Source organism: Centrocercus urophasianus, unplaced genomic scaffold (assembly GCF_019232065.1).
Source record: "Centrocercus urophasianus isolate 14NV4802_14NV808 unplaced genomic scaffold, USGS_Curo_1.0 seq_42, whole genome shotgun sequence".
NCBI lineage: Eukaryota > Metazoa > Chordata > Aves > Galliformes > Phasianidae > Centrocercus > Centrocercus urophasianus.
Window position 1 is genome coordinate 1,578,849 of NW_024885000.1, and position 21,427 is coordinate 1,600,275.

General features: G+C 45.1%; 1 protein-coding gene across 4 annotated transcripts; it reads right to left on the reverse strand.

Annotated features, from left to right (window-relative positions):
• Positions 1 to 914: 914 nt before the first annotated feature.
• Positions 915 to 20,853, reverse strand: HIPK1 (homeodomain interacting protein kinase 1). Of its 4 annotated transcripts, none has more exons than XM_042833591.1 (15): positions 19,776 to 20,853; positions 14,933 to 15,056; positions 12,741 to 12,860; positions 11,909 to 11,995; positions 10,916 to 11,100; positions 10,408 to 10,570; positions 9,832 to 10,054; positions 8,905 to 9,026; positions 7,250 to 7,384; positions 4,599 to 4,738; positions 4,257 to 4,439; positions 3,531 to 3,746; positions 3,038 to 3,276; positions 2,544 to 2,680; positions 915 to 2,411 (listed from the first exon to the last, which is right to left on the reverse strand). In XM_042833591.1, the coding sequence occupies exons 1-15, from the start codon at positions 20,849 to 20,851 to the stop codon at positions 1,926 to 1,928; spliced, it is 3,636 nt and encodes a 1,211-aa protein (XP_042689525.1). In that variant the 5' UTR covers positions 20,852 to 20,853; the 3' UTR covers positions 915 to 1,925. The 4 variants fall into 4 exon arrangements, with proteins under 4 accessions (XP_042689525.1, XP_042689526.1, XP_042689524.1 ...); XM_042833592.1 differs by having other exon boundaries at positions 3,038 to 3,162; positions 4,599 to 4,741; XM_042833590.1 differs by having other exon boundaries at positions 4,599 to 4,741.
• Positions 20,854 to 21,427: the final 574 nt, after the last annotated feature.

Here is a 21,427-nt window from a genome sequence, read left to right on the forward strand (position 1 = left end):
GTATTTAATCACTTCTGCAATATGAGACTAAACATTCCAATGCATTCCCAGCACGACCCTATTCGAAATGCACCGACAGACAGCTAACAGGACATGTGCCACTTCCAGGAACAGCTGTAAGGGGACATCGCTTCGCTCCAACAAAAACGTTGCTTTTTATGACAGCATAAAACTGAGAACAATGCACCTATGTGACAGACTGCTGTTCTTGCTGTGGGAAGCGTAGTGAATTGCTTCAATTCGACGGGGGCTTGCTGGTCCCTCATAAGGCAAGCTCACTGTAAACTCTATTCACACTACATCATCATTTAAGGCACTACAATAAGGGGACACACCAAACAACTCTTCATCACACATACCTGTGCAAAACAAATCAGAAAGTATCCTTGTCTCTCGTGAAGCTCTACTCCTCTCTCAGTGCTACAGTGATGAGCTCTAACCATTGCATTATATCACATACATTCCGACACGAATCCATTCATTTTGGTTTAAATACAAAGGATACATCAAACTCCATCCCCAGGGACGTTTTAAGAATCAGACAAACACTAAGTACAGAGTTCAAGTATCATCACTACACATCTTGATTACAAAGACAGAACGTTTGGGGTTAGCAGGAAGTTTTGCTTGTTATATTTTTCTAATCAATATGTACATATTTCATTTTTCTGTAAAATATTAAAACACCACCAATACAAAACTTCTAAAATAGTTTTAAATTCAGTAATAAACTTTAAAATCTGGATTTTTTTTTTCTTCTTTTCTTTTTTTTCCTCTTTTTTTTTTTCTCTTCTTGTTTTTGCAATTCCTCCATGCACGTACTGCATACAAGTCTTCGTAAGAGCGCTTTAAGGAAGCTGTTGGCATATCCAGGAGGATATGGTCACAGGAGTATAAAAAGCTGTACACACCAATACAGTGATGTTTCGTTGTATTTCAAACTGTTTGACTCCCTCACAAACGAATCACGGAAAGAAAAATATGAAGGAAAAAAACAAAACCCAAAAAAACCAGAACCAAAAAGCCCTGCGCTTCTGTGGAGGCATCCAGCCCTGTTTTGGGGCCAGCACCGAACGCTGCAGAATGCAGATGTGAGAGCAGTGTGGCACAATTCATTCCCAACTGAACGTTACGGCATCCTCGTCCAGGTGCTGAGCTGTGTTACACAGCACGACCTCAAAATCTGTTTGAAAAGCCTCAAGGGATTCCCCAATGACTGCGACAATAATTCAGCTGTGTTACGGAAACAAAGGATTTGCAGGAAAACAAAAGAGATTCCAGGGCTCTTGTTGAGTTCTTGTTGGTTCCTGAATACACGACGTGGGACAAGGCAGCTGCCCCTCCCAGCATCTCCAACAAAGCAGAGATGTAAACAAAACCTCAGACAGAAACGCAGAGAGATGCAATGGCTCCTCAAAACCAGCAAGTTGTTAAAGTGAAATGGGGAACAAAAGTTAAAACACTCAGCTGGATGTTAGAACTGCCCTGGCAAGACCAAGAGATAAATGTGCATTACATTTTTAGTGGCAATATGGATCTGTGCAAGCTGCTGAAAAATTATCTGCTGATCTTCTTGCTTAAATTACACAAGTTAAAAAAATCATCAGGATCTGCTTCCGAGACGCTGATCTTCCCTCCTCTTTCCATTAGCACAACAGAACGATTTTAAATAAAAGTGACCATGAATTTTTAAAAGCATCCATAAAAAGTAAGGAAAATTTTAAAAACTTAATTAGTGACCCTTGCACTGGTAACAAAGCATGCTGCTCGGTTAGTGACTGAACTCACCAGAGACATTTCTGAACAACATACAACCAGAGAAGGGAGAAACAAAAACCAGGCAGTCATTACCAGGTAAAGATTCACCTGAAATCTTTCTCCAATCGCTCCAGCCTGCTGCAGGACAGGAATTGCTCTACCAAGAACTATAAGTATGAGTACTGGTTGATCTTTGTAGGGCTCAGCGGATATCCAGTGTAAATAGCAGATCCTCTGGAAGCACCAATATAGGACTGGGGAGCAAACTGGTGTTGGTACTGGGCAGGTGGAACATTTGCAGAAGTCAGCAGACTCGGACCAACACTCACAGGGACCTGGTGGACGAGTGTGCTGGGGTGGGCAGCGTACTGGGTGTGCCGTGAGGAGCCCTGAGGGGAGAAGAGATGGGCGATGGAGGTGGTGGAGCCCAGCGTTGCAGCAGTAGTTGGAGCATAAGTGTACATATGGGGCTGGCTGGACAGGTGTGCGTTCGCAGTCGCCGCCGCCAGGTGGGGATGCACTGGGCTGCTGTGTTGGAACGTGTAGGGAGCCTGAGAAATAGTTGATGTGAGGGGTGCCACATAAGCTTGCTGCCTACGTGGGACTGCATTTCCGCTTCTCTCCTGTGAGGCCAGCACTGTCGTTTGCTGGTTCTGCAGGGAGAAGAAGGAAAAAAAGTCAACAAGTAACCTCGGGGAGCAACGAGAGGTTCAGCCAGAGCCTCTCCACTAACACCAGGTCCCAGCAGGACAGATGATGGCCAGGAAAGGTCACACAGTGCTTACCTGGCTGAGATTGAGAGGCTGCACACCGTTTGTTACCACGCGGTGCGGTCGGTACCCAGTTGGTGTTATACAGCATCCTGATGACTGCCCGCTCACAGAGGCCACAGGCTTGGTCTTACTGGTGCTGCTCAGGATGCCTGAAAGATTTCATCAGTTTAATCCCTTCTTCCTTCTCATGCTGCATGCATGCACTATGCCAACTATGCGGAACACAGCTCCTACTTTTGCAACAGAGCAATTTCTTCAATTACAACTTAAAATTCAACTGTACAAGAAAAGACCTTTCTAAATGAATGCAGCCAAATATACATGAAAGGTAAATGTATCAGTGACACTAAAAACAGACCGAGGCTTGCATGCTCAGAACATCACATGTAAAGCAGACAGTTAAAAACTGTGAGGACGAAGCTGTCAGGAATGAGACAGCATCCAAGCCCAACATCTAAGCCCTGGCAAAAACCACTGAGCACAGTGAGCTATGAGAGCATATCTACCTGAAGCTTGGGTGGCTACAATGCAGTCATTGAGCTGTGTTTTCAGTGGTGGCACAATGATAGTCCGAGAGTTGGAGCTGTCAGCTGCTCCTCTGCTTGGCAGCTCCAGGGCACCACCTGTACTCCTGAGAGAAGAAAGTGGGTCTGTGGCATAGGGGCTGTTCAGGGAGGAGTCGGAATCAGGGGAGTCATTAACAGTAACGTAGCTGATGACATTGGATCTCTGCTTCATACCCAAACTGCAGGGAAAAAAGACAAACAGGAAACATTCTAGCTTTTCCCACAAGACATCTCCCCTTCAGATCTCATGCCCTCCTCCTAGTCACATGTGATATGGTTAATTAGAGAGACAAACAGCACAGTGAACATGATGCAGCATTTTCTGTCTTACGCAGCGGCTCTTAGCTGAGCTGGGGTTTTGTTCTCTGCACTTCCTGATGCTTGGGCTCAGCTCAGGACCTATCAGTACTAATTGCCTAAATGAACTTCCTACCTGGCAGGTTTGTATTTGCTGTCCTCTTCCTCATCAGTGTCACTGCGAATGGTGATGACGCTGACGGGAGGGCTTGGAGTGTCTGGGATCACAATGGGCTGGTGCTGCTCCTGCACTGGGACGAGCACATTGGAGGAGGAGGAGGTGGAACGCAGAGGACTGCTCCCAATGAGAGAGTAAACTTGAGTGGGCACAGTTTCTAGAGTGGAGCTGGATCTGAAGGAAAAGCAAAGCAGTATTCAGCTGTGTGTCAGCAGGCCAGAACAAACCAGCACCAGCATTAACAACAGTCAGCCTCCAGCAGGATGGAGCGCAGTGCAAAAAGAAAAACCCAAGGAGAATCTCAGTGCAGACACTCATACAGGAAAGCACCATGCAATGCGTCCCAGAAGGGACCAATGCACTCAGGAATGCTCTGATCAGGACTGATTCTTCTGTGCCATCCCTTGTCAGTCAGCTGCCAGTTCTGCCAGTTCTATGCTATGGCACCAACACACTCTGAATGCACGAAGTCTCACTGACCCATACAGTAAAGCACTTGGTCAACCACAGTCCTTGCACTCTCACTGAAACTTAGATCACTTTATCCAAGACATATTTAAAAGCAACTGTAGCACATTAAAAAGTTACACAGACAGTAATTCTGTGATGGCAAGAACAGTTTTTCACACCACAAAAGCAACCTGCACAACACACCCACAGTCCCTACACTGCTGGAAGCCTTACTTGGCTGTGCTTGGTGCTGGCTGCTTGTTCTTCTTTGCTGGAACATTGCTGCTTTGCTGCTGCCTAACAACATGAGCAACTCCAACATTCAGAGGCTGCGCTGCAGCCAACGTCACGTGGTTGGTCAGTAACGATGGCTGTTGCATGAGGGTGCTGTACTGATTTCCATGGGAATGTGCATTCCTGGGGCAGGAAAAAAACACAAAAAGACCCAAACCCCATGATAACACTGCAGGAACTGCAGCGCAGGCACAGCTGCACTGAGCCCCTCCATGATTTTCAAGGGGAGGGAGAAATCCTGTGCAGGGCAGCACATGGGACTGAACCCCGCGTAGTCCCTACCTCCAGTCGGCCAATTGCTGGCTGCTGCCAATGGTCTCTGGAATCACAGCTGCTGGCTGAACAGAATTGTGCAAGGCAACCCCTGGGAGCTGCTGCCAGGTGGAAGGAAGCAGTATCTGCTGGGTTCCCCCAGGCCAGGCCTGCTGCAAAACAACAAACAGATACACAGCTTCACTAGATTTCAGTTCCTAAAGAGACAGAGAGAGCTGTTCCAAGCAATAAATGCACTTAGGCAGATTGTTAACTTGCAGAGATAAGGGCACATCATTGCACTTTCTCAAAAGATCTCAGTACAAAAAAAAGAGAAGCAAGCTTCTCCTGACACTGTGCTAACCTTTCGTAGCCCAAGTGCCACTGGGGAGAAGTGAGATGCCGTACTGCAGAATGCAGCCAGGTACTGTATTGCTGGATGCATTGTGAGTGTTTTGGACTACTTTGCATGAAGGTTTCTGCACACTGCTCTGCTGAAAGATTCCAAACTACAAAGGCAGTTTGGTTCTTTCTGTCTGTCTGGATTACAGGGCTCATGCTATGATAGCTATCTCACAGCTGAGATAGAGCTATCGTGGATATTTATCCCTCCTCAACTAAAGTAGTAAAGAAAAGCCACAGTGAGAAAAACATTCAGTGATTTGGCAGGTACAGGAAGCTGCTTTTCATTCATTGGTACTATCAATGTTCCTGCCCAAATTGACAAAATGCAGAATTTTCTGGAAAAAAAAAGCCAACAATGACCTAAATTCTGCAGTACAACACTCCAAGGTTTTGAAACTGCTTCTTCATTGCACATTGAACTGTAAAAATGCTGCACAAAGTATTTCTGCAAGTAACAGATCCACGTGTTACAAATACTGGTTCCAAACAAGAAGCCTTTAAAGCAGAGAACTGCGAAAACCTCTGCCAAAACAAGCGGAATAACAATAATATTAAAAAAAACAAATAAAGAGAAATATGTTAAAAGTCACACCATGCGTCTTTCCAAAAGCCAACACCTGCACAAGACAAAGCAGAGAGTTTAATACAGCAAGATATATAATTCCCAATGAGAGGCAGAAACCGGGCCTTCCAAGCGACGAACTGTTTTGACAGAGGAAGGACAAAAATACGCAAAGCTTAGCAAATGGCTAATGCAAACTGAGGGGAAGCAGCAGGGAGAAGTGTTGGAAGCACTAAAGGTGAGCAAAATCACGCCAAAGGCTCCCAGAATCCCAACAGGAACGGCAAGTTCTCCGGGGAAGCTCAGAATCCAGGCTGGCAGCTCGGAGCCGGCTCTGACTCCCGCTGCTGTGTGGGGGAGCTGAGCTGCAACCCCGCCGCACACGCACAGGAGAGCAGATCTAATTTGCCTGCTGTTGAATCAAACGTCCGCTTTTGAAAACGTCACTAATTCTCACTTGTGTCCCAAGCTCTGCTACAGTCACCCCTTGCTGTTTTCAGAGCCTAGAGCGCAGCCTTTCGGCAATCAAAACGCAAGAGGAGGAAAGGAGATGCATCCCTGGAGCTGTCAGCTCAGAGCTGGGACCCAGGAGAACCCCTCCTCCTGCCTTTCCCCTCCTCCGAGACAGGGAGCACTTCGCTCGCTTCAGAACTCAAACGAGCAGGATTTCATTTCCACACACGTATGGCCTGAGCAAGTTCCACTTTGGGAGAGGCCTTGGAAGAAAATGACACTCAAACTACCACTCTAAAGCCACAAGAAACGACATGGTTCACAGAAGAAATGGAATGTGCTTTGAAGGACATGTGAGGATACCAGCACTTCAGTGCACCGCAATGTTTTCGTAAGCTTCACTGATCTGATTCTGGAGTTTGACAATGACTTCTCTGTGGCACTTGCAAAGTTGTTGTGGTGCAGGTGCCAAATCGGTACAAAGAGGACAATTTTGAAAACAAGCATTTCCTAAAGGTGTGTTTTCTTCCCCCGCCATTTTTTTGCAGTTGTTCCAAACAGCCTAAGCGCTATCTAGTGGCATTTTTGATACAGCTCACCTTTAATTTCAACCAAGAAATACGTATGAACTGAAAGTATCTGTGAAGAACAGCATCTTGATTTGGATGAAGCAAGCTACCTGTGGTTGGCTATGAATAACAAAAGGCCAGAACGTTGTTGTTGTCAAGGGCAAACAGAGATTAAGAGAAATGGACTCCTAAAGCAGTATGCTACAGAATTGGCTGTCATTAGAGGTTTTAGCCTGTGCTTAATGACCTGACACATTTCTACACACAAAGCAGCTTTACAGGTGTCCAGACAAAGCAGGCAGCTAACTTGCCAGGTAGTTCAAGTTCTGGCCATCCAGGTACCTGTAGCAGAATCGAGCTAAAGACTGATTCCTTTGTATTCAGCAATCAAAAGGCAAAGATAGGATAGTAAGCAAAGAACAGGAACAATCGTAGCTCTTCTACAGGCTAGCTTAGAAGAGCTTTGTAATTCTAGGCCAGTAAAGAGTAATAGTCAATGGATCTGGATTCTTTACAGAGCCACACTAAACATCAGAGTCAGACAGTGCTTCAGCAATGTTGGGGAGGAAAACAACAAGACATTAAGATGTAGCGAGAACACAGCCACAAGATGGCACATGCTTCCATGCCCTCTGCAAGTCTAAGTTAAAACAAAAACTCAGTTAGTGAACACAATCAAGGGAGGCAATTACCAGTACTGCAGCCGTCTGTTCTACTAGCGCTGGCCGGCCGGCTGCGCAGTTCAGAGTAAAGGGGACCGCATACTGCGGAGTGATGGTGGCTACTTGAGGATGAAGAGTTGCTACCATTAGTGGTGTACAGCTTCCCTGAAATGTAGATCAGGCAGTGAGTGAAACAAACGTACCGAGGCAGGTAAGGGGGTTCAGCAATAGGGCTAGACAGGCTTTCACCTCACTGTATTTTATGGTGCTCGAGTTCCAGCATTGCAGTGGGTGCAGTGAAACCAGCACTGTGACCCCCTGGGCAGGTTCCTCTAAGCAATTACACATCCCTGAGGGGAACACGAGGAGCAGGGAACTGGGGAGCAGCATCTCTCCCATGACACGGTTGAGAAGTAAATATAAGATAGCGTTCAGCTACTGTTATATATTACCAGGTCCCAGAGAGCACAGCGCACTGCTTTTACATCCTAAGCCATAACAAACTGCACCCCAACAGGATACAGCTTCCACATTCACATACAGCACTCTTGGAAAAAAAAACAAGGCATTTATTAAAAGGCACCAAAGGTCTTTTGTATTATTAAGGAGCAAAGTTATTTGTGATGAAACTGTCAAGAAACTACCAATATCAGTCCCTAAAATATCTAACAAAATCAGATTCTCAGTTTACAGTTTGCCTTCTCAAGAAAACTGAGGTTTGAATTCAGGATGGGCTTCCTTCAAATATATTCTGCTTTTTGGATACTGTCACCTGCACAATTCTGCCAAACAAATCAGAGATCACAGAATGCCACCAAAATTACTTGGACTGAATACTCTAAAATTGCTTCTCTGCAAGCAGGTCAGCAGTACGACACACTTCCTGGACAGCAAAACGAATACAGTATGTGTTAACATCAGCAGAAGCTTAAACCATACAGATAAAAAGGACTGTGCTCAATTTTAAAGGCAGTGACAATTTTTCAGTGAATAATACTCAGGAATCACTGTATATCCTCATTGTATATGAATATGAAATATATATATTCGTATATATGAAATATTTTTTTTGAAATAAAAATTTTCATTTATGACACATTACTGACATTTATAACATCAATTTCTAGAATGCTCTGTGAGTTCTGACACTGCATGCTGTTTAAATTGCAAACAGAAATAAGGATGTCACTGCTACAGATCAATTCACTAACAATGAAACTAATGGAGAATTCATACGATTTCATTTAAAGATGAAATTTAACATGAAAAATCTTCACTGCTACTTCTGCTTTCTGGGATCTCAATTCTGGCAGAACAGATTTCTTCTAAAATGTGCTGCCTTATTTTTGAAGTGTAGACAAAAATGTGCACTACAGATAGCTGTAAGGTTGTAAAAAGGCAGCCTTTTTTTTTTAACAGCTAGAAAGTACTCACTGATTCCTGCTGTTAAACCAAACTCCTCAGACCAGGGAGGCCTGTGACATAACACAGTCTTTAAACATTCCAGAAAAAAACAAAACAAGAAACCACTGTCTTAGAAGTGATCTGCATTTAAACCTCTTGGAGTGTGCTGAGAACCTCCCAGCATTCACCTCAAGCACCAGAAGGTACGTCAGGCTCTCCTGGACAGTGATAGGAAATACAGTTAACTCAGGAATTCCTGTTGTTATTTTATCTTTTTTTACCTGTGTGAGAACTCCAGATTGGATCTGCAGTGGCTGTGCTGCAGGTGCTTGTGGTACAATTGGGACAGCATTCTCCATCCTGACTGGGAACCCGGAATGCTTGGTAGTTGCCTGAAGTCCAGCTGTGGAGGACAAGAATAAATCACAGCTAAGATGGTTTACTTACATCTGTTCATTCTTCTCAAGTTCCTACCAGGTAAAAGAATACAGGGTCAGATGAAGAAAAACTGTTTCCTTTGACAAAATCCTACTACTAAAACACCAGCTGGAGTAAATATTCCTGCAGCCCCCATTGCTCAAGGACAACAATGGACAACCAGCTCTCAAAAGCTCTGTCCAATTCTTCAGCCTTGTGCTCAGAAACCAGCAATCCACACACACATCTACTTTTGCTACACCACCAGTTCCCATCCCATAAACACTCCAGACTAGCACAACCCAGGTATAAAAAGAAATTAAGAACTTTCAGTTTTAACAGAGCTTGTGCTAACTTCACTTATTGCAGTTTGTGACGGTTCATCTGTTAGCAAACTACACAATGGCACCAGTGATTGTGAACTGACTTAAGCAGATATTCACTCCTGGTATAAAAAAACACAGTGAGGCATTTTCTTATTTTCAGAGAAGTCTGACTGTGTCCAATGCTTTCTGAGGAATGCTGTTGTGTTCAGCTGGGAGGGAAAAACTGGTTGAGCAACCAGATGAAGGCTGCAACTGAGGCAGGCAAGGTAGTGCCACCTGCACAAGCTCACCTGGAAGAGAACCAAACTGTCTACCCATGTCTGACCTGATTCTGCTCTTTGCTCTGATGTGACACGCACACAGCACTCTTCTGCACCTTCTCAACGTGACACCAATCACAATTTCTCATTTTAACCTAGGTGAAACCACAGCACCATACACAAAGGGGTTGTTTTTTCTGCTTACTTTGGAAAGCAGGGGGACAAACAATGAATGTCTGCTGGAATGGGTCAGTCTGCGTGCAGATCTGGGTGGTTCCAGGCTGCAAGGAGACACTCTGTTGTGCCACACCTGCAACTGGTGCTGCAGATGATGGATAGAGAGCAGACTGATAGTTCAGCAAGGAGACGTCCGAGTTTGCCAGGGAAAGAGTAGCAGCAGCAGTAGAATTAGAAGCTAATACACTGGCCTAGAAAACAAAAGTATTACAGATTTATCAACTGTACTTGTTATAAAACAGGAACTGTCAAGACTAGACTGTGCATCAAGCACCAGGAAAAGGTTTTAGGTAAAAAGCCCAAGATAACACAAGAAAAAACACGAGCTGCACCAACTTTACTTATGTTGCTGAACTGACAGGCCAATGTGATTAGGTGAAAAAGAGACTGCCCTGGCCTAAGTTATGGAAAATAAGACTTCAAGACAAGACTACAAATTCCAGAATGTGATTTAAACACACTGCTTTGCAACAAAGGACAGAGGGCTTAAAATGAGACTGCTCAAGCTCTTCAATTAGAACAAAACAGCTAGCAGATGCTATACCTGGTTGTGTACTGTATTGAGCTGGTTGTTAAAGCTCATTGTCAGATTTGTGCTTGTATTAGGAGCAACGTGAGTCGTGAATGGGCTCTTAATCTGATTCACTGTATCATACATATTAACTCTTCGCTTGCAAATCTCCATGTTCTGAAAGCAGGATTTCACACTGAAAGAGAAGACAGAAGGAAGATATGAGAATAGGTACAATGCAACTCAACAGAGACACTGCATTTCTGAGGTTATGCATAAGCTTTTACGTTTAGGTACTTTTTTTTTCCTGCTTTTTTGTTGCTGCTTTGGGGACTGCGGGCTGTGGGGAGGTATTTAAAAAAACCAAGAAGGTAATAAAACATGAAAAGGAAGCTTAGGAACACGTCTTTCCTTCCAGCCTTTGCTGTTTTCAAATCAGCCAGAAAATGCAGAAAACAGTACTGACATAAAGTAGAAATGTGCTTCTCTGTGTTGCTACTCTGCCTTCCTGAAAGAAAACAAGAAATCCAAGGAAACTTACTGATTACTGTGTGGGAAATCCAGAAGATGGGTCATTGTAACGAATGGATGGTTCAAAGTCTTCAGCGGAGTAATTCTCTTATCTGCATCAATAGTCAACATTTTCTTCAACAAATCAATATACTCCCTTCGGTCAGCCTTCTCTGCCAACATGTCGGTCCCTTCTAAGTCTGTGGACATATTCACCTTGAAAACAAAATTAGAGTGGTATGCAAACATTACATTCATTACTGCTTAACGATTCACCAACCTCGTATCAAGCACAAATATTTACAAACCGTTTCTGTCTCTTAGCCAGCTTAGCTTTAGGTGCTGTGGCACTAGCATTTAACTTTTCCATTGCTCTAAAGAAGGAAGTCAAACTTACACAAGCATTCTCATCTCAACATGAAGTTGGTCTGCTCAATAGACAGCAAGCAGGGCTGTAAGAGGCTAGCAAAACTGAACAGTGAGATTCTACATTCTCTGCACAGATGCACAGTGATGATAATAGCTACAAAATCAATAGAAAATGGAGACCAATGTGTTTAAGATGCAAGGCCTCGTATTATTAAAAACACTCAGATATTCCCTCTTATGAATTCTGAAAACAGAACGGGAAAATGGAACAAGCTGTGGTTCCAGTCAACACGCTCTCTCAGATTTACAAGGCTCACCAAGAGCCCTAATCCTACAGACACCTGCAGGTGCTTAACTTTCCTGTTACTTGACTGCAGCTCAGCTGTTCCTAGCAATGCAGGCTGAGCACACTTGTTGCATCCACCAGATCAAAGCCTAAGCAAGAACAGGAAATCTCTAACTGCTTCATAATTAACATTTTCACAGCCTTTAATACAGTGATTTCCGATGCAAATTGGCACCATGGCAAACCTATATCAGTGTCCTCAATAATACGTGAAAGAAGACTGTCCTGGTTCAGGAGGCTCATTTTAAAGACACCAGTGATGTATGTACTTGAAGTGAGTTGTCTGTGTGTTTCAGTATTTCTGTGTACCTGTGCCATATCATCCAAACAGTTGAATATATATTTCCTTGCTTCTTTTGATTTTATTCCTGTCTCCAACTCGTGTTCTTCTGGGGTCTAGAAAACAAAGCATTTGTTAATACAAATGGAGTTTTGAGAAACTGAGATATTAAAAAAAGAAAAAGCAACATGATAAGCGTTGAGCCAGGTCATCTTCTGACTGCTTCAGTATAAATCATATGCTAGCATGCCAAACACAAGCAGTCACGGGTTCTCATCCCTCTGAAACTGGAAATACCACTCATTACTCACTGCCAAAGCTGAATTAACAACTGGATCAGTTCCCTTCAAGGCTTTCTTAGGTAGTACCAATGTAAAAGGAACAGAAGAGCTCTGATTTAGGAAAAGACTGTTTTTCAACCTCCCTTTTACAAAGAAAGACAAAATTCCCTCCTTTTGCAGCTCAGCTTAGAGGTAAATCAAACGTACATCTGACTCCTTCCTGTCCTCTGCCAGAACACAAACCAACCTCTGTTCAGCTGAGAATCACCATCATGAAAAGCTCCCCACTTCACTCCATACTGTCAGGAGATGACAACAAGATGACATGCTTCCAAGACTGAGCAGACCATAATAAGCAACCATTACCTCAGTTACTTCAACACCCACTCTTTGCTGGTGCTATCATTCATAGCTGCTATTGTTAGATGAGTACTAGGAGGTCTGCACAATTTCTGGAGTGCAATACACAAATCAGTGATATTTGAATGGCACTTCAATCCAATCTTAGCAAACCAGGTGTCCATTTATAGCCTGTCCTCAGTGAACAAAACAGAATCGAGCATTAAGAAGACAGACAAACCTTTAGCCTCCACAGTGGATATCCCAAATTTGGATCTCTGTTAAAAAACCTGCTTGTTTTCGTTCCTGCACTGAGAAGATACTCCGCTGGAAGGCCTTGAGTTTGTGAAATATAACGAATCTAGGAAAGAAAATAATAAGAATCAGGACTCTCAATGTAGTTAGCTGATGCTTAACGTAGCACTTATCAACCAGCTTTGTTCACAGTTATTAGGAAGCAACCTGCAAATAAAAATGCCCAGATAACTGACATTAAAGAGACTCAAGTATTTCTAAGGATATTTAACTTGCTCAGTCACATTATCTGCCAAAATTTTTTGTATAAACATTGGCTCATGAAAATCTTCTTTGCCTTCTACATGTGAGCAGACTGTGAGCTTTTAGGGATAAAGTACCACCAACAGTCACTGCTGTTAGCAGTGTCCAAGCAACACGGCTTTAACTGGCCGCCTGCACTGGGAGCACACAACAACGTCACGACAAAGCTCTCATTAAAGAAGAAAGCAAGCCCAAACCTCTAATCCAATCAGCTGCAGCCTCAAAAGCATTTAATGCATTTAACGTGTAGCAAAAACATAAGAAATCTGGAAGATGCACCTGACCAGCTGCGATAGCATCAGTAAGACACAAGGCAGAGAGAGACCAGGCCCAAAGGCGTGCTCCAAAGGAAAGAAAACAGCACACTGTTGGAAAGCACAGCACGTTTCTTCAAGTATTCTAAGTGCCACATGACTGCTAATGATATTTGCTCTTCAGGAGTACAGTGAGAAATGTGACATCACCTCTGTCACGACTGCTCCCCACAAGGAGCCTATTTGAAAGTTTCAAGAAAAGAAGTAGTATTCTGATTTATAAAAACAAGGGCTGGGAGCACAGTGTCAAGGTAAGCAGGCTTTGTTCAGATTTCATACGTAGCTTTTTTAGCAAGCCTCTTGTCTTCTTTGCAAAACTCCTCTTCCTCCACTGTGTCAGAGCAGCTGAATACTGTGCAGTGATAACTGATGGTTACAGCCTGTGTGCCAGATATTCACTTTCCATGTATGCCAGTGTGAATCTGAGGTATCTGCAGGCAGCTATCTTTGGTATCCACACAGTAGCTCAGCTAAGTGATCTGCTGGCCTATGAGACTTATCTCTTCCTTATAAGCAAAGAATGTTTAAACAATGATTGTAAAACCCATCCCAAGCTGTGAACTCATTCCTAAGAGGTCCCTGCAGAAGTTCTGCCTGAGTTTTCATTTGCTGCTGTGGAACCTCAGAAAAAATACAAGCAAACCACCTCTATTTTTCAAGGGCAATTCAGATATCAGAACCAACCACATGAAGTCACACCTCGCAAAGGACTGCAAAATCCTGCTATTAAGCAATGGAAAAAGCACCTCCTCCCACCCCCCTACATGGCCAGATAAGGTTCTCAGAATTACACAAAACTCACAGTGCAAGGAAACCACCCCGATGCGTCGCAGTCATTTTCTAACTCATTCTGCTCATTAAGGTACCACTGGGTTTCCTTTGGAAATTCACAGTGCTAGCTTCCTAGCCCATACCAAAAACTTACTAAGTTTGAAAGCTTACTTTTAAGTGCTCTGTCACATAAGGAAAACTAAACCAAGTGCTGTCACAAGACATCACCAACAAAAACCACAGTGGAAAAGTCAGTCTCAAAAAAACCCCTGTACAGACTTTTTGCCCTTTTATAGGCAACTGAGGAGACCAGGTAATGCTAAGAATCCACAGAAAGAAATAATTAGTGCAAAATGCCTTTTCAGTCCCTTGCCCTTGTACTGCAGAGACAACGTGGGCCCACATTTTGCATTAGAAATAAGGGCTGCTGTAGGTGCTGACAGGACAGGAGTGGCACTCTTGCTTTGTCTCCAAGTGGAAAAACTGCTTTCATGGTGAAATTACAGAGCACACACCTTTTGTTTTGACAGGAATGTACTTCAACAGCTTTTGGGTTTGGAAGAACAGACAGGGGGTGAACTGTCAACTGACTCTATCCTGGATGAGTACATCTGGTAAAATGCAGAGCTGTGCTCTCCTGCCCAAGGACAGCAGACCAACAGCAAGAAAATTCTGACGACAGTGATTCATTTTGGATAAAATTTGAATGCAGGATCAGTTGGGTTCAGAGGGTCTGGACACAGATCACTGTGGCTTCATCTGAACATCCCCACACTCCCCATGCACTCACCTGATCGTATTCAGAGGCTCCTGGATACAGAGGCCAGCCCAGAAACAGCTCAGCTATCACACAGCCCAGCGACCACATGTCAATAGCTTCGCAGAACGGTAAACCCAGGATGATCTCAGGAGCCCTGTTGAAAACAAAAGGAAGAGGGGGGAAAAGAGGGTTAAAATTTTCAGAAAACACAGCCCTTTAATAATTTCTCTGGAGAATGCTCCTTCATCTGAGTAAATCCATGTGAAATTAAGAGATTCACGTTAAAGCAGATGTTTCCTCTGGCGTCCTTTTTATCACTTAGCATGGCTGGTTTTGTTTTATTGCCAGGTGCCCTCCAACTTCATGTAACTGTGAGACAAAGTGACTCCTTTAGTAACTGGTTTTATAACACACAACAGAGGCATCCCAGGGACTGCATACAGCCTTCCCTAACAGAGCTTGGAAGTGAAGTTCTGGCACAGGATGCTCAGACCTTTCTTTGCAGGTCTCCCCACCCAGGCGCCCAGCTGCCTGCATGTGGAAAAGAATCACATCTGCAAACCCAGAAAAAGAAGCCCTACAGGGAGGCACCTGGCTTTCATGTAGGGTTTGCAGAGTTTCGAGTTTAAAAGGGATCAGAAGAACACAGCTGGATATTCTGACTTCTCTGCAAGGTTGAGCTACAGGTTTCTGTGCACTGAACCACCCCTAAAGCAAAACGCATCAGCCTGGATTGCCCTGAACAGGTGCAGCAATTTGGAATTTTAGGGAGATTTCCTTCTGGGACCAACTCAGAACACAAAACGATGCTTTGGTACAACTCCTCACCTACACACAGCTCTGAAACAAACCCATGCTTTTCTGTTAGGCGAAATTCTGGTCATGTATTTGCATGCAGCACAGAACCCAAGTGCTGCAAGAACCACGTGAGTCGGTATGGGAATTTACTCTGCAAAGTACAAACATTAAAACCTTGCTCTTCTTCACGCATAACCAACAATTGCAAAGACAGGAAGGTCTTCAACTGCAGCTAGTGGTTTTCTGGATGTGACTTTGGTAGCACGTCCTAAGGCTAGCAGGCCATTCCTTATATTGTTCCATATTTTAGAGTCTAGGGTAAAAAAAAAATCCTTCTGAAACCAATTCTGATCTTTCTACAGAATTCTGAAATGGTCTGCATAACAGACAGGTGTCAACAGATCAAACACCTTCCTCAAGTGTACAACCCAAGCACACCTCCCAGCAGTCTGCACACAACAGAAGAGACTCTCCAATTAACCACCCTCTGAGCTGCAGGGACACAGATACAGCTTTTGGTTGAGGTGACTGTACACAATTATCATGAGACAGTCTCCAAAATACAGCACTCATCCCAGCTGCCCAGGCACAGAGCCTCTGAAAAAGGCAGATGACTGGACTGGCTATTGACTGCAGTGAGGTCATACCTAAACCCTGCTGTTCAGCTTTAAGCAAGGCAGTTCTTTTATTATGTGAAAATATGATTGTGTCAACGTGACAAATATCTGACATTTCAATTCTGAATCTCCTGCTAAAGCTTTCACTGTAAAAGAATGAGGTGAGGCTAGATGCAGCTCTGTACAGACAAACAGGTGCTAAGGGGGACTCCATTTCTGTAGTGCTTTCACCTCCACAAGCACAGTGAGTGCAGTGCAAAACACAACGTGTCATCAGTCTACTAGTTTTGACCCTCCAGATTCTCCTACTTAATGCAGGAATCCAATTCAGATTGGACTTGAAGCTTCACGTAACAAAAACTTCATGCATAAGTTTCCTCGGTTTGGAATGCCCAAAGTAAAATATTGGCTGGTGGAACACGCAGAATATGCTGAGCCTTCTCAAACACATGGAAAAAAATCATGCTGATGCCAACAGAAATGGTGGCAATGAGGCCTGGATGTTTTTTGTTTGTCTTCAACAACACACTGAGGTAGACTGAAACTTCAGTATCAAAACGACAGTAAGTTAAATTCTATGCTTTTTATTCCCTGGGACTTAAATGAACTCCTCACAAGCCATTCAACTTCATTCCAATTCAAGGACAGAGCTGGCAAATGAATCTCTATCATCTTCTTGCACACTGCTATAATTAGTGGCATTATGAGATGTGAGTTGAAACAGGACAACAGGCACAGGTCACTTTCATAGCTGGCCTGTCAAAGATTAAAGTGAGCTTTACTGCCTCAAGCTCTTTGAAATAAGAAATCAAACATTCTTTCTTTACACATGTGCTTGTCAAGTCTGCTCTGACTGCCAAAGTTAGCAAATCTGCCTGGGGACTCTTGAAAGGAGATTCAAAGCAGCAGCAGAAAAATCCAAGGCTTGGTTTGAGCATTTCAGAAGGTGCCATGTTTACAGGTGGGCCTTCAGCCCTGCCCCTCGTGAAGAACAGCAGTAACACGAAGATGATACAACTGCAGCCAGCAATGGGGTGAATGACAACACATCGCTGCTGGGAGCTGCACCGGCAAGCAGAGAAAGTTCAAACTGGCAGCACACACTGCTGCTTCCTGAGCCAGCACAGCTGGGACAGGAACAGGAACAGGAACCAGCCCCAAGAAGAAGGAAGGAGCACGCAGTCATCAGCTCTGGCAGCTCCCTCGATGCAAAGTGCCACCTCCTCATGGCCTAAAAGTAGACACCGAGCTCAAGGACTGCACAGAAGTCACTGCACAGAAGTTTGAGTGCCAGAGCTGTCGTGCTGCGAGTCCGTGCCACGTGTGGGAGCCAAAGAATTCCTCCCAGCACTCCAAGTCTACCATGGCATGGCAGGAAAACTGCCCCTCCTGACTGGGAAACACCATGGAAGCAGAAGGAATGCCTGTAGAAAGAACCCCAACTTGACAGCGTTGCCCTGACAAACCCAGTACTGCACCCCAACTGCAAGTTAAGAATTCAATGAAAACAGGCATTAGGGCTTCAAAACAAGACAGCAGCATGAGCAAGTACTGCTAGGTATGAGCTAAAGCACCAAACAGTTCAGCCAAGTCTCTCTGTGAAGGCAGTACAGCAGAGCATCCCCATCTCACTGCTGAACAGCTGAAGCCCAAGCTGAGGAGCACACGTTTAACAATCAGCTGAAAGTTAAAGCAGTGGCTCCTTAATGCACAGAGGTGTTTTTCCCTCCTGACCTATTCAGAACTCAAAGCCTCATTCGAATGAAGATGGATTACTGCTCAGTAGCAGTGAGCATAATTAATAAAAGAATGTTTTTCCCCTCAGGGCATATATATGCATCAGAAAATTTATCTTATGGCATCTGAGTTGGCTGCTTCAGAGTTCTCTACAGGAAACTCAGTCCAGTAACGGGAGATAAAATCAAAGCACACAGAACATTTCAAGTTTATTCTTAATGGCTGACAGAGAACCAAATGAAGAATTGGCCTGTATTGTTTTATTAAAGACAGCACTGAAAAAAATCAAACTTAGAACTCACTGAACACGAATTTAATGTGACTTGTTTGAAGCGATCCAGTTCTCTGACAATCAAGTGGCTTCTGCACCATCTGCCTAAGTTCCTGGAACATGGATTTTAGTAAGCAACACCATCAAGCTAATTACATATCAATCTAAATATTAGATTTCCACATCACAGCGTTCTTAACTTCAGTTGAGCAGACAGTCTCAAGGTTCTCACCCTCCTGGCAGCGTCAGTCACTGCTCTCAGGGGGCGGAAGCTGCTCTGAGCTCAGCTCTGCACACAAAGACGAGCAGCCAGCTTCCCTCCCAGCAGCCCCTTCAAGATCCTTATCAGCCCTTGCTACTTTTGTCTCAGCCAATCTGGCTTTTGCGTGCGTGATATCACAAGTAGAAAGCACTGTGAGCCTCCCCAGGCTGCTCTGCCCGCATCTGTTGCAAGTGAGCGCAGACCCGATCAGTGGTCAACGCAACAACAACAAAATTAATAATGCATTTTAGAAAGTGAGCACTTTAACAGAGTCATAGTGCACAAAAGACAATTGCAGTTACAAAAAATAAGTACTTTGGAATTGAAAAAATCGGTGCCAACAAGCTAAATGAAGATCATTAGGAAAGCATTAAGAGAAGGACAGAAAGACAGCACAGAAAGATGGTACTGGGTGCAAGAAGCAGAATACAAAGCAGAGGGAGCAAGAGGAACAAAAAGAACAAGCCCACAACAAGAGAGGGCCTGAAAGGGAAGCTTGGGAAAGACATCAAACGGGGGCAAGGCAGGGTGGGGTGTCCCAGCCCTGTCTGTCCCAGCTGGAAGGACCAGATACTGGCTGTGTTTAGTGTCAAGCGAGCTCACACACAGCAACCCCTCACACACAGCACAGACCTGCTCACGTCCCTCTGATGGCAGAGGTGCATCTGCTAATTGAAGTCTATTGCTCTTATTGATAGAACCAAGCTTGAGGAATAGTCAAGAGAAGTACAGCTTGCTTTACCTACCCCATTTCTGAGTTAACAAACTCATAAAATGCCCATAAAATAGGATTTCTTTTCTTTTTAATTCTTAGCAGTAAAGCAGAAGACATTTACACAACTCACCAAGGGAAGCACAGATCCATCTCACCCCCATTTAAAAAGAACTACAGGTCTCACAGCACCACAAACTGGTGACAGAATTAGCCAACTCACTGCATTAATCTGGGCTAAAAGGAAGGCACTGCATGCTACGCCACGTTCACAAAGCAGAAGTTCCATTTTTCTACACACAAGTTTCACAAATCTCCAGGAAACAGGCAGAAAGGTGAACATGATTATTTCCTTCCCCTGGCCCCTAACCGTAACAGCAGATCAAGCATTTGCAGAAGCCAGTCCCTGGCACCCTATCAGATCAGCTTTCCCGTGCCAGAGCAGCATCCTGAAAGCAAGCAGTGTCACTACTCACCTGTAATAGCGCGACTGCAGGTACGTGGAGCACACAGCTTTGGATACGTGGCTGGCTGAACCAAAGTCTATCACCTTCACTCTGTACGGCTGGCGCGCAGGATCCACCAACATAATGTTTTCCGGCTTCAAATCAGCATGTATCAGACCCAAGCTCTTTAACTTCATCAGGGCAGTAGCCACTTGCTGTAGAATTGGCCGGATGTATTTCAGGGGCAACGGGCTGAATTTGTTTTGTTTTAAGAAATCATATAAGTTCTGTTCTAGCATCTCAAATACAAGGCATGTATGATTCTTGTGTTGAAAGCATTCGTAGGAGCGAACGAAGTTGTATTCATCTGCATTCTCACTGCTCAGGCGAGAGAGGATGCTCACCTCTATCTGGCCCTGCCTGGCGTAGGAAGGATGGTTCTTCAGGATTTTGATGGCCACGATCTCCTTCGTGCTACGCTTCCAGCACTTTGCCACCTGCCCAAACGTCCCACGGCCCAGGAATTCCAAGACCTCATAGCTGTTTGTCATAGAGCACAGGATCTCATGCTGGACCAGCTGATAATCCCCTTCTCCACTGGAACTGCTGCTCTTTGTGGTTACCGTGGTGGTCGTGGCCGCAGCACCCACCGCAGGTCTGTTTTGCAGCATGAGAGGTGGATGTTCCTCAATTATCTGCACACTACCGTTGCTGTCTACCTCTTCACTTTTCCTTTTTAATCCACATTTTTGGTATGGTTCCAGTAAAGAAAGGTTGGTCCTATGTGTTAGGGTTTGGCTGTTCTGAAAGGATGCTGTCGCACTGCTGCCCGTGCTGTCAGCTGCTGTAACCACAATGTGCTCAACCGAAGGAGCAGGGAGAAGGAGGTTCTGGTCGTACGCAGGGACACTGAAGTTGGCTACCTGATGAGAAGAGCTTGTTTGCCCTTGAGCTGCTGGGAGGTTTTTGCTGTGGGTATAATACTTGTCACTACTGCTCTGTCCTGAAACATCCCAGACAGAGGGCTCCACTTTCAGTTTCTTGGCACTGCAGAAGGCACTCGAGGATACTGACGGAGGGGAAAACACCTGCAGCTGTGAGGCCATACCTGAGGAAGGACAGGAAAACCTATTAGGACCGTCCGGCAGCAGCCATCAGAACCAGAAACGCAACACCAAGGATCTCCCCGAGCACCCCCCGGGAAATCCATCTGTGCAACCGCCGACGGTGCAGGCGCCCTCAGCATTACCTCCTCGCCCGCAGCACAACACGCAGTAAGCTCCACGCTCAATATCCCGACGGCTGAGGAAAACCGAGCGCATGACGGGAGAGCAGAGCAGAGGAAAGCGGAGCAGAGCAGGAGGAGAGAAGCCGGCGGAGGAGAAGAGAGGCGCCGGGCACGGCCCGCTCGGCTCGTTCGTTGCTTTCCGTTTCCCTCCCCAACGAATGCAGCAGAGGCAGCGTCCGTTCGGAACGGCGCCGTTGCGGAGCCCCGCCGGAGCGCCGGGCCGCGCAGCTCAGCACGCCGCGCCCGTCGCCGGGAGCGCCGCTGTCCCGCCCGCCCGGGCGCCGCCGCCCACAACAGGCCGGGCCGAGCAGCAGGCCCCGCGCGGCCGCAGGCCCGGCCCTCCCCGCACTGCGTGTTGTGCTGCGGGCGAGGAGGTAATGCTGAGGGCGCCTGC